Raw genomic sequence first — 17,429 nt, forward strand, 5'->3', positions numbered from 1 at the left:
ACTAAATTGTATATAGCATTTGTGTTCTATTTTATTCTATTTTATTCGATTGTATATAGTTTTTTATTTTATTCTATTCTCTTGTGTACAGTATCTTATTGATATCTAGTTGGTGGCTAAGCCACATTCCTCTCCACCAACTACAGAGGACTGGTTAGTATCAGGAATTTCATCAAGTTTCTTTTGAGACTGTCCAGGAACTCAACGATGACCTGGTCTAGATCTGGGGGGAGATCTCCGAGGCTACCATCTACTGTCTTATTAGGGGCATGCCCCAAGATTATCAGGCATACATACAAGCACATGGGGGGCATACAAACTACTGAGTACCATTCTGAGTTTGAGTTGTGAAGAAAAGTTTGGAAATGGACTAGGCCGTTACATAATTTTTTCACCTTGATTTTGGGGGTATATTTGAATTCAGCCCCCTGTAAGTTGATTTTCATTTTCATCAAAAAAGTGTGGGTCTTTTCATTTTAAAGTTATCCAGTTCATATCATATTAGATATCCAACATGAATTCTTTCTTGTTAAGATATTATACATCTTGAAAGTGTTCTATGTTTTTTGTTTGTTTTTTTAGCAGTATAAAGCACTGTGTAGTTTTTCTTTGGACATTGGCTCCTTTTTCACTCATTTTAAATCTAGTGCTTTTCAGAGGAATGTCTTTTTTCTTAGGCCAGTTAACTCACTGTCTTCCCATGCTTCAATGAATCATTAAAGCATGAAAGGAAAAATTGTAGTTACACATAGCAGAAAAATCAGAAAACTTTTGAATTCTATCTTTAGTTACAGCCTGTTGAATCTAAGAAAATAGCAAAGATAACACATTTATCTTGAAAGACATAAAATAGCATTCTTGCGCCAACAAAGAACTATTAGTCGAACCTTGGCATATCTCACTATATTTCCCATTTTTCAATCCAAATATAATTAAATGATTAATGATTAATTAATGGTGATTAATAGTAGAATGGCCTATAATTACAGATGATGATGTCAGTAGATATTCCAGCAGATCCTGTACATCAACAGCAAAAGCTCTAAGCACTCTGTTTCAAACAGTTTTTTTCTGGTGGCGAGGAGATATCCTCCTTACTATGGTCATCTCAGGCACAGAACACAGAAGTCACACTTACCTGGTATTCTGGCATTGTAATTTTTTGGTTGATATAAAGGCAGGTGGAAAAAGAGCTTGTTACATGCAGTGAATGAATTAACAGGTTTTATCTAAGCCCAATATAAGATACATTATGATTTTCTATGAACTGATCTTGTGTCATTTATCATTTGTGTACACACAGCATGTGTGAGAGCATATTTAGACATTGCTGATTTGTCTAGTTTCTATTTGGAGACGCTGTTAGATGGGTAAATATTACATAAATATGAAGGTGAATTATGCTGATGTGCACCCACCCTCTCTGCTGACTGTGCTGTGCCAAAGAAGATAGGGATGAAGGCAAGCCAGATAATACAGGTGGTGTACATTGTAAATCCAATGGGTTTGGCTTCATTGAAGGTCTCTGGCACACTTCGGGTCTTGATAGCATAAACAGTGCATGTGACCATCAAGAGAATGCTATATCCCAAGGAGCAGATAAGTGATAGGTCAGAAATGTCACACTTCAGGACACCCCGTGCATTCTCAGGATCCTGTGTGCGCTGCTCCCCGTAGTCCACAAAGGTATGTGGTGGGTCAGCAGCAAACCACAGGAGGACACCCAACAGTTGAACTGAGATGAGTGAGAAAGTGATAACTAGCTGCGAGGCTGGCGAAATGAAGCGTGGTGCTGTCACTGCCTTCTTTCCCTGTTCGAAGATGCGATGGATACGGTTAGTCTTGGTGAGCAGTGCAGCATAACTGAAACACATTCCAAGGCCCAGGAAAATGCGGCGGAAGGAGCAGACGACAATATCAGGAGCAGCAATCATGGGGAAGGTGATGATATAACATAGGAAAATACCTGTCAGCAGGACATAGCTCACTTCCCGACCTGAGGCACGCACAATGGGTGTGTCATTGTAGCGAAAAAAGGTTACGATGATAAAGGTTGTAGCGATAATGCCTAGAACAGAGATGAAGACAGGCACCACTGCCCAGGGCGAGTGCCACTCTAGCTTGATGATGGGGATTGGTTGGCAGCCAGTACGGTTTTGGTTGGGTCTCTTCTCGTAGGAACAGAGCTCACAGGTGAACTCACTGGCCTGGAAGTGGTATCCCTCGCAGCGCTCACAATGCCAGCAACACGGCACACCCTTTACTACTTTCTTCCTTTCACCAGTGAGGCAGGGCAGGCTGCATACTGAACCCGGAAGGGACAAGTCCCCAGTTGTCCACTGTAAGGCCTCCATCTAAGGAGAGGGAATAGGAAACTAAGCAATCTGTACCATCATAGTTGGGTCTAAATCAAAGTTCAAATATATTGTAGAACTGCACACAGCAACAGTTTTTAGATAGAGCTAAACAGAACACAATCAAATAAGATACTGATTCTTCTTGATGCAGTGCGAAGAATCAAATTGAGAAACACATAAACTTTTTCTTTGCGCTTGACTGGGGAGCATATTTGTTATTTTCATGTTTTATACCCCTTGCAAGTTAGCGGCCCTTACATTTAGATGCAACTGATTGGTCCAGTGCCCGATGACCTTGTACTCTGCCACCGACCTGTTGTTGATCTGATATTGGAAGATGTCATAGCGTCCGGGAGCATCCCCATTCTCATTAAAGATGACTGGAGTCCCTGCACTTCCTGAACAAAGCAACAAAGCAACAAAAAAGAGCAGAACATTCTGTTTTCAGAAATTGATGGAAAAGGGAAACACAAGATAAAGAGTTATCCTAATACGCGGAAAGAGACGTAAATTTGGAAAGAGAGAGATATCAGATTAAATTAAAAAACGGGTATTGATAAAAAAGTGCCAGAAAATACTCAAGTTTAAAATTAAAATCTTTAACTGTATATTTATTTTATAACTTATATTCACGTTTTAAGCAATTTGGAGTTTAATGTTCTCCAGATGTCCTGATTGATGATTTGCTGATGCTCACAAAGTAATCCATTGTAACAGGAATTCAAATACCACTAATTATTAGCAAAAATTAAACTAAAATCTTAGTACCCTATTTTTATGTCAAAAAATTTTGTTTAATCAAATCCCACACGTAAAAGCCAAAAATGCAGTCAAATGTTTGTCAAGAACACACCAAATCCTAGCTGTGTAGAAATGTTGGCCAATCAAAAGTCTAGAAGCCTGGGAGGGAAAGAGTAAACAGAGTTTTATGCAAACCTTAAGTGCTTCTGAAAAGCTTTTTTGTTTTTCTGGAAAGGCAGCTAATTTTGTGTTACTTTTCAAGTGCCTTCATCATTTCAAATGTTAATAACCAAAGACAGAATTTTGGCTGGTGTAGGAAAGAACAAAATGCATACAGCATGCATAAATTTTAATTTAACAAAGTTAAATATACTTGCAACAATGCATCACTGATGCATTGTTGCAAATGCCATCAGTCCTTCAGACAAATGATGTTCTCCGGGGGAACATCAAAATCAGACTTACATTGCACATAGTCCACCGGATTACTAGACAAAGAAGCGTGATTTGTCACTCCCAAGAGTAAGTCCCCAGTGGTTTAGAGTCTATTGGCATTGTGCTTTACAACACTGCACCACTTTGCATTGTGCTTGGTCATGTAAGGTTTGGATGCAGCTGATGGGCCATGAAAACCTCGAGCTCTGTATGCACTGTTTTGGAGCTAATCTGAAGGCAACGTCAAGTTTGGAGGTTTATAGTGACTGACTTTGGAGATTGTACCTTGGCATCCACTGACCCTATTCTGTGATTTTGTAGGGCACTTCATAGCTGAGTTGTTGCCATTCATAGTTGCTTGTAATATGAATATACAAGTATAAAGAAAAAAACAGTTTTGACTGGCATATTAAAGCACTATTTGTAAACCCAAATGCTAGATCCCAATGCTTATACATTAAGGAAGAGCATTCAGAGTCTTGGATTCACTAAATGGATTCACTCTATTTTTCTTGCAGCCGCTATATTTACTGTATTGTGGTGTTAGTATATAGTTGAGCTGGATTACTTGCTGTGGGGTAAATAATACTGGGGACTCGAGGCACATTAGTTTAGATGTGGAAAGAGGAAGAGCAGAAGATAGAAGTTAATTTGCAGAACATCAACAACAAAAGAATTCACATTCATAATAAAGTGAGTGGGTGGCAGTTTGATTCGATGCTGTCCTGATTTCTTTCTTCAGCATGAATAAAAGTAGTCCATAACACATCACTACGGAGATGAATCAGCACAGCTTGCCTCAAGATGTACAAACGCCCCTCCACCACCTCCTATCTCCTCCCCCACTTCCCTTCACTTCACTTCCCTTCACTTCACTTCACAGACTCTGCTTTGATACAGAATTAACATCCTGACTTCACATCACTTCAAAACATGATAATCACAATAACTCACTGGTGATCTCTGTCATTTAACACAATAAGAAACAGACTACAAATAAACATTCTGTGAACAAACAAAAACAACTTGTACTATTGGTTACACATAAAATAAGATAGTTTCAATACTAGAATGTTGAGTCCAGATTGGTTTTCTATGAGTTTTGGTAAGTATTTATCACGTGACAACTAACTAAGGTTTTAAATCTCAGCACTTAGCTATTACGGTGGAAAGTTAAAAAGTTTTGATGCATCAGCTCTATTATACATTCAATAAAAATCAGTCCATCATATCAACACCAAAGTGTTGATGGGCATTGACACATGTAACAAGATTTATTTTTAAGAAAATAATCTCTGGAGAATTTGACCATAAATATTCATACTTTATTAATTCTCCTGTTCAACCTGGATCCAACAGGACCGCATCTTTTTTAGTACACTGCCAGGAAGCACAGTGCAGCAAGGTATCTGGATTTTATGGAACCGCTACAGCTGAAGCTTGCCAGGTCGTCCATTCATCTGCGTGATAATGAGTCTGAACCTATATATTCACTCTGCTCGTATTTCTACATCCTTGCTCTGACTTTAATGTGTACTCGTCTGCAGCTTTCACATTTGTTCTGCTACCTTCACACAACATCCTGAGCCACATCCACTTCAGGGATGGCCATGGCTCAGGTGGTAAAGCATGACCATAACCTTTTTTTTTCCTGCTTCCTCCTGCTTTCCTTTCAGATGTCTTGATCTCAAGACATCTTTCAAGATGTCTTGTTCAAAGTAGAGTATAAAGAATTGTATTTTAGCTTAATAAAACGGAAGAGAAGCTGACGTCTGTTTCAACAATGTCTGTTGTTGAGATTAAAAGTCCACTAAAACAGCTGAATTATTTGTTTCCTCCTTATGCCTTGCTTTGCACTTTTTTTGTGAAGTCGCAGCAGGAGATGCACTTGTCACATATTCATCAGTTCACTCACTTAAAACATCTCTCCTCATCCCTCACAATTCCAATCTGATTGCTGCTCCACAGGGTCAATCACACTGCTTTAAAACATCAGAATGGTCTTATTGATTTTTAATACGCATCCAATGTCCAACTAAATCTGAGGGAATCTCCCTGACCTCTCCCTCTTTCTCCCTCACCCACTTCTCTACTTTGCTTAGCTAAATGTGTTCAAACAGAACGTTGGTACAAAGGCCTCATACAGATGGCTACTTTGCACTGAGCACTAACATTAGGACAAGTTTTCCGATTAACCTTCTGACGCTCCTCTAAAAATAAGCACAATGAGCAGATGGCTGAATTGGCCATTAGCCATTAGAAAGCCTCAAACATGTGTGACATGAGTGTTTGTGTGTGTCTATACTGCAATAAAAAGAAGCTAATTGAGGCACAAATCGCACATGGGCCATATACTGGTGAGCCAGGATTAATTGGTGGTGCATAATAGATGCTGCAAAGCTAAGCTGAGTTGATGTTTTTAGAGGCTGTAGATTAATTCACAGTTAACCGATTCAGTTAATTTGCTTCATCAGTGAACTGACTGGTTTATGTTTAACAGGTTTAGTTAAACTGATATTACCCACGTAAACCTGCCTGAAATGACATCTACAAGTTTTCTGGGTCCCCTCCTCGATCACCGTCAAGCCATGGAGAAGACGTGTTCTCGATTGTCTGGGGCACAACCCTGGAAGATCACCGGCGCCAGTTCAAGGGGTGCTGAATCGAGGCAAAGAATCACCCCGTCGCCAATGCTCAGAGAGTCAGGCCATGCAGCAGCCAGGCAGATGCAGCCAGGCCCTGGGGAGGAGGAAAGGTGGCTGTTGGAGCTTATTGTCTTGGAACAGCTCAGCATGTAGATACAGTTGCCAGTGGAAATGAACCAGCGCTGGCCGGAAAAGGCTCTTCAGTCCACCTCCGGTGTCACAGACTACCATGGAGCCTTACTAACTCATTTTTATCTGTTTCCCCTCCTCAGGTGCTGGTGGCTACAGGCGCTTCACCCATTTCATGGGGAGTCACACAGATGCTGGGGCAGGAGTGCTGGAGGTGGGGGTGTCTGGGATATCTCTGCAGGGAGTGTGCACTGATAGAGGTGGGGCAGATGTTTTACATCTTCAGCATCCCAGCATGTTCCCCCAGTCTGGGAGGGACATACAATGTTGAACCCGAGACAGGTATAGCATGTGGAAATTCTTTGTGTGCATGGGGATGTTGGGGGCAGTTCTTAAAAGCTGTTGGGAACTGATATTCCAGGTGATTCATAAAAATCCTTACAGCTGGAAATACTCTGGAGGAAATAACGGCAACATTTTAAGGGTGGGCATCCAGGGCGGGCTCACTGATAGTGCACATCCTGCCCAAAATGTCAGCTGGTAAGCCAGCAGCCATTGCGCCTTTGCACTCAACCTTTAGTAAATGTTCCATTTTTGTCCATGATTTGTAAGTTCATTCGAATCATGAGGTGGCTTTAGCTCAGGAGGTAGAGCAGGTCATCTACAAATTGGAAGGTTGGTGGTTTGCCGGCAAGTCAAATATCCTTTGGCAAGAGAAGTTCCGGAAGTTGCTCATATGAATGTGTGATTGTTAGACAGACAGCATTTAGGTAGAAAAAGAAGAGACAAAAGTGCTTGTGGGTGTGAATAGGTGAATGAGGTATTAGTATATTATAGGGCTAATCAGACTTTATGCACATGGCTAGAGAGCAGCCAAATATGTAATATGTAGTAGTATTGTCGCAGTTACTTATTATCAGCAGATTAGACCCTGCTGTCTCCAGACAGCTGACAATAGGTCAGCTAAACAAGTGGATGGATTTTTTGTCATTATTTTTACCACTCAATTTGATATTTCACACTAGTTTTTTGTAGGTCCTAGCACACACAAGGAGATGTTTGCTTGAAAAACACAAGATAGAAAGACAGTAAGCAATTTAAATATCACTTTCCGTTTGAAGAAAAACTCTTTTTTTTTTTGCTTTAAGAGAACCTCTGTTCACCTAATGGACATAAATTACTTTACCATGAAATTACATAGTACTTAAAATAACCTAAGGTGTATGTAAAATTACTTAAGTCATACTTAAAAATTGTATGCCGCGCTTAAAATTACTTGCAATACAATTTGTGTGTTCTTCCCTGTAAAATGCCTAGATTTAGGAAAGATTAAGTCACCCCATAATACAGCCTCCGCCCTAAAATTTCCTCAGAAGTCAGTGTGCCATATGATTGCATTAGCAATACATTTAATAACGCTCTATGTTAACAGTTACACACTATATAGAACCACTTTATAGAATTATATTTGTTCGCAGATGTTGGCAGCTATCAGTGAATAGTTATCAGCTATTTTGCAACAAAAAAAGACACAACAGACATAACAAGAACTCCATAACAGCAAATGGACTATACAACAGAAAATACAAATGCTATTTATGGTCTCCTCACAACAATGATAAGAAAAATAAACTGGGTCCATATGGCATGTTGTTAATACACTCTGATCTCTGGTCTCCCACTCAGAGACACAGGTCTCCAAGTGTCCAGCATTCAGACGGTTACCTGAGGACACTCATGTGAGAGAAAATCTGCTCACACAGATATGTAGAGCCAAATACTGTCAATAATGCCTCTGCAATGTTCTGAAGCCAGTTAAACTTGTCAGGTAGTGATGTCCAGCAGGTGAAAATGCAGCTCCATGAACACGCACATCTATGTATTCCAACTGCTTCGATGTTATATGTATGATTTCTACACATTTTACGTCAGATAAAAACTTTGGTTGTAAGATAAGTAAGATAAGTAAGATAAGTATTTAATAAAAGCGAGACATTTTAAATGAGAATAAGAAAGTATTTCTTTGTGCCCCCCTTTCCCTGTTAATGCCCTACCTGGCCCCCTGGCAAAACTTTGCTAGATCCGCCCCTGCACAGTGTCAGCTGTCAGCTACGTAAAAAAAAGGATCCTGGTGTTATTTGTCTCTCAGAAACAGTTCATAACTTCCCTTCAACTCATTCATGTCACCTAAAAGGTAAACCTGTTTCTCCATCACCTGTTCAGCTCTGATGATTCAGTAAGGACATCTCCTGGTTTCATCTTCATGTTTCCCTCTCACCACATATCCAAACCGATATCGTGACCAGCAGCTTTTACAGCTGTGGCTCCAGCAAACATCAGCTGATACTAGAAATTAATATTAAATAAATTCTAACAAAAGCTTATCAAGCTTAAATGCGCTGCTGTTGTTTAGCGCGACATTTGCCGGTTTCTTCTTTCTGGCGCAAATTGGGCGATAAACAAACAAGAGAGAAAAGCCGATCAGCTGATCATTGATCAGTTTCATGATTGAAGTAGAAACAGGAGAGAGAGGGGAGAGAATGAGAGGAGAAGAGGCAGCTGACAGCGTAACGACAGAATAACTCCAGCTTTGTGTCTTTTTCCATTCTAGCTGAAGTACGGGACAAACTGTTCCTTTTCACCTCAACACGAAACGCGTAATATTTTCTCTGAATACGGGAGATTTCGTTTTTTTTCGGGATGGTTGGCAACTCTACTAACTAACCTTATGAATAAAATAAAGTTCACTACGATATCAGTAAAATCAAAGCACCCCCCCAGCTGTATAGAAACTCCTCATGCTAGCTAGCACGCAGTACGAGTTATTGTAACTGACTGTAAAAAGTCAGCACAACGAAAATAAACTCCACCTAAACTTGCATTATATCTGACACAGATAGACTGCAGGTCATAACTTCTTACCTGAAGTTCAGTTCACCTGACACTCGGACCGGCGGCTGCCTTGGGTCTCTCCTCCTGCCTCCCCTTTCTCTCATCCACCTGTTGGCCTCCACCACTTGCTAATTTTACTGAATCTGAGGAAGCTCCGCCATAGCCACCACCAAACAACAGAGTTATTTTTTATACAACGACTAGCATCTGGCCAATCCACCACCTTTCATTCTTTATACCGTTACAAAGAAGAAAAAATTTGAGATCTTCAGGTCTCAAGAATGAATTGTGTTCACCTTTGGCTATGGAATTTTGAATCACTCCAAAGTCTCACCATTGAAGTTGACGGCGTGGATATGGGTCAGCAGCTCTCTTCCATCAATGTTGGTCATACGAGGGCACAGGCCAAGGTACCCTGGGCAGAGCTCACGGTGCATGTGGTCCAGAGCATGGGCCATCGCGTAGACGGCGTCCATCACAAACTGCACCTTCCCCTCTTGTTCATAGATGGAGTCACGGCCAACTTTCTCCAACCCTGAAACAAAGTTGATCGACTTAAATTACCAAACATATAAAATATATTGCAGGCTGAAAGTTCAGTGAACTCACTATGGTTAAATGGGGAACTCAGCTGGGGTCTATTTTGGACCTTCTAATGGTTGCTTAAAGTAATGACTTGAATGACTGACTTACAAATGACTTAATAATTATCATCCAATAATATCATATATAAAAAAGAGAACATTCTGCATAATTAATACTTTGACTTTAGGATACTTAAGTTTTTTTTTTTATATAAAACCATAAATATGATTAAGCAGAATTATGATTTTCTTAAGTAAGGAGTAAAAAAATAAATTCACCACTTGCAAAATAGTTATTATGTTAAAAAATGTATAGTGTCACTTTTTCCAGTGTTTTTCTATTGTGTGCCAACTGTACATATTTGTGATTAAATGGTTTCCTTGGCAAAGTTCTTGGTCTTTTTGGTACCACTCCATTGAAAAAAATCAAGCAAGTCAAAACTGCCATGGAAAATGCCTTAAAAGGAGTTGTTTACTGAGGACCACAAATATCACTGTGGGTTTCATTCAGGCAGCAACATTAAAATGACTAAGAAACTAAAGCACTGACATATTCATCTTTAGGCTCCACGGGGAAAAAAGAAAAGAAAAAAAAAAACACCACACATTCAGAGAGCAAAGAAATAAGCACAATACTGTTCAACTACCTTTACTAATATATATCTGAGTCAATCTCATCCCACCTCTTTATTTGATCTCTTTTTTTTAACCCAAAGGTTACGGCACTCATCCTTTCCGTTAGGCAAGAAGTTACTAACAAAGATCATGGGAGTATGAAAAGAGCAACATTTCCTCTAATAAACCCATTAACATAAAAAGATACCTGATCTCATTTGTTGATTTAAAAATAAATCAAAGAAGACATTATGCAAAGTTTTTTCCAGATTTTCTAGAGAATTATTGGTGTTACTAGAGGCACGCTGCACCATGATGTTGGTGCACGCCAAAAAGGAAAAGAGAAAGACAGGAGGGGAAGACTAACTATTGGACTGGACCCTCCATAGACAAGAGACAAGGCCTTGTTGGATTAACAGGAGCTTCAAAAATCCAATTTAATTTTGATGGCAGACAAGAGAGGAAGGATCTGTCCAAATGGAGACATTTGCTCTGACTAATTACAGATAAAGAGTGATTACATATCTATATGGCTGACCCATGAATGGTGAGCAGACAGCACAGGATGTCAAACAACCGAGGCTGACAGAATGTAAATGGTAAATGGCCTGTATTTGTATAGCGCTTTACTTGAAGAGTCGGTGCAACATCATCAAAGTAAAATTTGAATGTAGCTTCTCACAACGACATAGAGAAGCTGAGACACCATCACACACTAAGACAAACACACACACATTTTGAAACGCATTTTTGAGTGGCGCTAAATACTAAACAGCTGCTTAAACCCTTCAGACATTGTTGCTGCTTTCAAACAGAGAAGGAAAGAGGGAAAGATGCTGAGCCTGTGTCTAGGTACATCAGTTCATCTGGTTATGTCCCCAACTGAGCAAACTGCAGCACAAACAGGAACATGTACACAAGAAACAGAGGTGGGACCAAGTCATTGTTTTGCAAGTCTCAAGTAAGTCTCAAGTCTTTATCCTCAAGTCTCAAGTCAAGTCTCAAGTAATGTCAGGCAAGTCAGAGTCGAGTCTCAAGTCACTGGTGTAAAAGTCCGAGTCAAGTCACAAGTCTGAAACTTTGAATTTCAAGTCCTTTCGAGTCATTCAAAAAAACGAAAAAAAGCATGTTGCAGTTATATGCTAAATGTAAATATTAGACCATGTAATTTTTAAATCTGTGTTTTTCTCAACACATGACAAAATAGTGAACTTAGAAAATATACACAAATTGTGAAATTGCACCTCTTTAAAATGCAGCTCAATTAAACCTAGCTCCAAGAATAATTTTCACCGACAGTTCTGAGATAAGCTGCATGTTATTCTTGGATGCGCTTGTAGGACCGGCTTTAAAATCGCATGACAAAAATATCATACACATTAAAAAAAAACTGCATCACCAACGTAGCCTGGACAACATTTGCTAGTTAGATGAAGTCAGCTATCTCATCGTAGCATATTTATATGCATATTTATAATTATACGGTTCTTGGAGTGAGTGCATACACTCATGAAGTTTAGTAACTTCAGGTCACTGCAACAAGCCCAGGTACAGTTTACCGACGGATGGGTGCAGGACCTTGAAACGCACAGTGTAGAACGAAAGACCATCATACTGTGATATTCTGGATTAGGCTCTTAAAAGGATCAGGACAGAAGGACGTGGATAGGTGCCTTTATTGAACAGCAGGACATCACACACTAACTTGTTGTTTCTTAGCGGTGCAGAAAACTACCCTTTTTTGTTGTTATATATTGGTCAACCAAGAACTAGCCCTGTAACAGGCACTTCTGTATTTTACCACTGGGGGGCAACAATTCACTCTATTACATTCCTCCCCTTTTAGATTTGTAATTGAAGTAAGCAACCCTTTAAAGAATGTATTTCACTGCCCCCACCAAAAAGAAATATTCTGTGGCCCTTACGAACAATGAACAAATGTAGCCATTACTTCCATTATTAACTCTTCACTTCTAAAATAACTGGCAGTAAATAACTAAAACATAACTCTACATTTTCAAAGATTCAGTCTCTTTGGGGGAACTCTGCGTCTCTCTGGGTATCTGCGTTCCACAGATGGGCTTTGGGTGGTTTCTGGGTTGGATACTGGTGGTTCATCGGTTGTCTGTTTAGGTGGTTCAGGAGGTAAGGAGTGTGATGTTAAAATCCCAGGTGGACTTGGTGGTATCTCTGGAACAACACTGTCCATAATCACTTCTGGCCGTCCCTCTGAAACCGGTGAAAATATAACTGGGGGTTTCTCCACAGTCTGTCTCCATGGTAACAGGTGATCCACATGTATTGTGCGTGTTCTCTGTCCCTCTTGTATCAGGTAAGTAACACTTCCCATTTTCTTCAGAACTGTTCCCTGAGTCCATTTTGTTTCCCCCCCCCTGAAGTTTCGGATACGCACAGCGTCTCCCTCCGAAAAAACACGAACAGGTTGGGTTTTGTAATCATGGTGTCGCTTCTGCTCAGACTGTTTCTGTTCAATGTGTCTGCTTAGTTCAGGTTTCAGCAGGCTGAAGCGAGTCCGGATCTGACGTTTCAGGAACAACTCTGCTGGTGTACGACCCGTTACAGTGTGCGGTGTACTGCGATACATGATAAGGAAGTTTGCCCAACGATGACTGAGTGGCAATGTGGCCTTACCATCTGCTTCCAGCACATTTTTCATCAGGGATCGTTTCAGGATTTGTACTGACCTCTCTGCTGCCCCGTTTGATGCAGGATGATAGGCAGGAACAGCTGTGTGTCTGATCCCATTTAACTCCAGAAACTGATTGAATTCCTTTGACACAAGTTGAGGTCCATTGTCTGAAACAAGCTCTTCTGGAAGTCCATATGAAGCAAATAACCCTCTCAAAACCTCAATGGTGTTGTGTGAGGTAATGGATGGCATAGGGAACACTTCCAACCATTTTGAATGACTGTCAATGACAACTAAAAAGTACTGCTTGCCTTTTTCAGCGAAATCAATGTGAATCCGTTGCCAAACTCTCTCAGGCCACTTCCACGGATGGAGTGGTGCAACGGGTGGTGACTTCTGTACAGCCTGACAGACTGAGCAGCTTTGAACCAGTTCTTGTATATCACCATCACAGCCTGGCCACCACAGGTAACTGCGAGCGAGTGCTTTCATACGACAGATACCTGGATGTTCATGATGCAGGTCTTCCAGCACTTTCTGTTGGTAAACCGGTGGAATGATGACCCGTTGTCCCCAAAGAACACATCCTTGTTCTGCTGACAGCTCGTGTCTGCGTGTAAAGTAAGGCTTAAGTGATTCGTCTTGCATATAACTTGGCCACCCATTCATGGTGTAGCTCCAGACCTTGCTGAGGATTGGATCCTTCATGGTTGCTCTCTCAATGTCTTTAGCTACTATTGGTAGCTCTTCCACATGTGAGAAATAGAAGATACTTCCCTCAGCGGCAATGTTGTCTGGCGTATTCCGAGGTAGACGTGACAATGCATCTGCATTAGCATGTTCAGCTGATCTTCTATATTCAATGTCATAATTGTATGCCATTAGAATAAGAGCCCAGCGTTGCATTCTTAGTGCAGCGAGTGTTGGGACAGCTGACTTTGGCCCTAGTATAGCCAGCAGTGGCTTATGATCTGTTATGAGGGTGAATTTCCTTCCATACAGATATTTATGGAATTTCTTTACTCCAAAAATTATGGCAAGGGCCTCTTTTTCTATCTGGGCATACTTTCGCTCAGCTTCAGTTAATGTTCTTGATGCGAAAGCCACAGGCCTTTCCTCTCCATTTTCCATGACATGAGAGATGACTGCGCCCAATCCATAAGGTGATGCATCGCAGGCTAACTTCAATGGCAGATTTGTGCTGTAGTGCACCAACACTTTGTTCTGCAGCAGTAGACTTTTTGCATCCCTGAATGCTTTTGCACATTCCATGGTCCAAATCCATTTAGCATCTTTTCTCAACAGGTTATGCAAAGGCTGAAGAATGGTGGATGGATTTTCCAAAAATCGACTGTAGTAATTTAGAAGACCAAGAAAGGACTTCAGTTCAGTGACGTTTGTTGGTTCTGGTGCATTTGCTATGGCTGCTACCTTTTCCTCTAAAGGATGCAGACCATCCCTGTCAATACGATGTCCCAGGTACTCCACACTGCTCTGAAGAAAGTGGCACTTGGAAAGCTTCACTCTGACACCATGCTTCTCCAGACGTGTGAGTACTTCCTCCAACCTCTTCAAATGATCCCTTTCAGATGAAGCAGTGATGAGGATGTCATCCAAAAAGCAGGTGACATGCTCCATCCCCTGAAGGATTTGATCCATCACAGACTGGAAAAGAGCCGGAGCACTGGAAACACCATAGCTGAGGCGATTGTACTTATAGAGACCTTTGTGTGTGTTGATGACCAGATACTTCTCTGATTCTTCATCTAACTGTAGCTGCTGATAGGCATGAGAAAGGTCAAGTTTACTGAAGGATATTCCTCCAGCTAAAGTGGCAAACAAATCTTCAGTATTTGGAAGTGGATATCTTTCCTCTTCAACACACTGGTTGACACTGACTTTGTAGTCACCACATATCCTAATTGTTTTGTCTGCCTTTGGCACAGTAACAATAGGGGATGCCCACTCACTTTTCTCAACCTTTGAAATAACCTTCACCTTTTCCAATCTGTCCAGCTCCTTTTCCACAGCTTCTTTTAGTGCATAAGGAACTGGGCGAGCTTTACAGAAAATTGGTGTGGTGTTTGGTTTAGTGTGGATTCTAGCTTTAAATCCCTTTATGCAGCCTTGGTCATCCGAAAACACTGCCTGATGGCGCTGAATCACTTCTAGTACTCCTGGCTTTGCTTCTTTCTGCACCAGTACCTTGTGTACTGTGAAAATCTGTTTCCAGTTCAGCTGTAGTTTCTTTAACCAGTTTCGTCCAATCAGAGCTGGTCTGTCTCCCTGAACAACGATCAGTGGTAGGGTGATGTTTTGAGTCCCATACTGTACTGGTAACATAATATATCCACGCACAGCAATGTGTTGGCCTGAGTAGGACTTGAGCTTTAGCCCACTGGCTGGTTTTATAGGGAAATGAGTGAGATGCATCTGATAATACTTGTCTGATACTACCGACACTGCTGATCCTGTATCCAGCAGCATGGTGGTGTTCTTGCTCCCAAGCGCAACATCCACTGTGTATCCCTTCTCACTGGAGGTGATGGAGTACATTGAATAAACTCCAAAAAGTTCAGCTTCATCATTCCTACTTGAGCATTCATCCTCAGTTTCCAAATACTGAGTTTGCTGACTGAATTTTTTATTCCTGCAAGCACGTGCAATGTGTCCTATTTTTGCACAAACATGACACTTTTCGCTCTTAAATTTGCACTCACGTGCTGAATGCTTTCCACCACAACGATAACATGGTTGCTTCATTCCTGTGTCTTTTTTAGGTCCCTTCCAGTTCTTTGGCTTGTTATTGCCCTCTTGCCTGTTCTGTCCTTTCCATCCTTTGTTGAAAAAATTTGGAGCATTTGTCAAGGCATTTACGTGGTGAGGGTCCTGGCGTCCTGAGAACTCCATCGTATTTTTCGAAGCGAGTTCCATGGATACGGCAATCTCACATGCACGTGGAAATGTAAGATCCTTTTCCGATAGTAGCTTGCGCTGCACAGCATCAGAACGCAGCCCACTAACAAAACGATCCCTCAGGGCCTCATCCAAATATTGTCCAAAATCACATGTGGCTGACAACTGCCTCAGGGCGACAACATAGTCAGAAACTGCCTCCCCTTCTTTCTGGTTACGTTTCTGAAAACGAAAACGCTCAGCTATCACCACTGGAGTCGGCTTATAATGCGCACTTAACGCCCCAGTCAGCGCTGCATATCCCATGGTACTCGGTACCCTCGGAGACACAAGATTCTTTAGCAGCCTGTATGTATCTGCTCCGATCACAGAGAGAAACGTGCACACTTTCTTCTCATCGGAAACATCATTTGCCAACATCCATTGCTCCAACCGCTCCAAATATGACTCAAAATCTTCCTTCGATTCATTATACTCTTCAACACGACCCACATGCATCGCCATGTTAGCTCACCAAAAGCTGTTCCGCTGCAGCCGTGAAGAAAACGTCTTGATTTGTCTTTTTCTTTACATGTGAACACAACCCTCCTACAGCCTCTGTCACGCTGTGGAAATCTTTAGAATCCTCGTCGCCAGTTGTGATATTCTGGATTAGGCTCTTAAAAGGATCAGGACAGAAGGACGTGGATAGGTGCCTTTATTGAACAGCAGGACATCACACACTAACTTGTTGTTTCTTAGCGGTGCAGAAAACTACCCTTTTTTGTTGTTATATATTGGTCAACCAAGAACTAGCCCTGTAACAGGCACTTCTGTATTTTACCACTGGGGGGCAACAATTCACTCTATTACAATACGTATCATAAGTTTACCAGTCTCACAAACTGTCGTCATAAATACACATTCCTTAACCGTTTATTAATAGGACCTTTGAGCTCAACGATAATTAATTAGTAGTGGAAATAATTTCTGGTAGCATCACAGAAATGTAGCAGTGACAATAATATTGTATGCTGTAATCGTACTGGGCAATTAGTGATACAAAAAAACCCGTTTTATCCTGTGAATAAAAGTATGTTTTTGTCAATGTACCATAATAACAGAAGCGAAACGCAATATCATGTCAGGACAATTCACTATTTATGCACAATAAACAAAGGAGCATAGCGCGACCATTTCTGTTCAGCGCCAGACTTGCTTGTAACCTATATCACCAATTATGTTAAGAAAAATGACGTATTAACTACTAAAAAACACTGACCTTCGTGTAAATGCTTGGAGCAGACTAACCTGTGAGCTGGAGTGTTCTGGGACGTTATATTTGGTCTTTGAATGGCTGCAATCCAGTCGCCTCTTTGTTACTTCGGAAACATGGCTCGAACAATTTCTCTTCAACGACGTAATCCGATAACAACCGATCTCTTTACCCGTCGGCTTCCCGTGGCTGTCATGCGACCGGCTATTG

The 17,429-nt window shown here is 41.1% G+C and overlaps 1 protein-coding gene across 7 annotated transcripts in view; it reads right to left on the reverse strand.

The window, feature by feature from the left end:
• The window catches only part of LOC308390315 (metabotropic glutamate receptor 8-like), a 147,713-nt gene that overhangs the window by 11,486 nt on the left and 118,798 nt on the right, over nucleotides 1-17,429 (reverse strand). For 3 of the 7 annotated variants that reach the window (XM_080872182.1, XM_080872184.1, XM_080872183.1), the window contains 3 exons: nucleotides 9,534-9,734; nucleotides 2,616-2,755; nucleotides 1,419-2,354 (listed from right to left, as the gene is read on the reverse strand). In XM_080872182.1, the coding sequence (XP_080728308.1) occupies nucleotides 1,419-2,354; nucleotides 2,616-2,755; nucleotides 9,534-9,734 (1,277 nt within the window). Of the gene's footprint in view, nucleotides 1-1,418; nucleotides 2,355-2,615; nucleotides 2,756-9,229; nucleotides 9,352-9,533; nucleotides 9,735-17,429 lie in introns of those variants that run through there. The other 4 variants (XR_013970425.1, XM_080872185.1, XM_080872187.1 and 1 more) reach the window with 4 other exon arrangements.

The sequence above is a fragment of the Rhamphochromis sp. 'chilingali' genome (genome assembly GCF_963969265.1).
Source record: "Rhamphochromis sp. 'chilingali' genome assembly, chromosome: 2".
Classification (NCBI taxonomy): Eukaryota; Metazoa; Chordata; class Actinopteri; order Cichliformes; family Cichlidae; genus Rhamphochromis; species Rhamphochromis sp. 'chilingali'.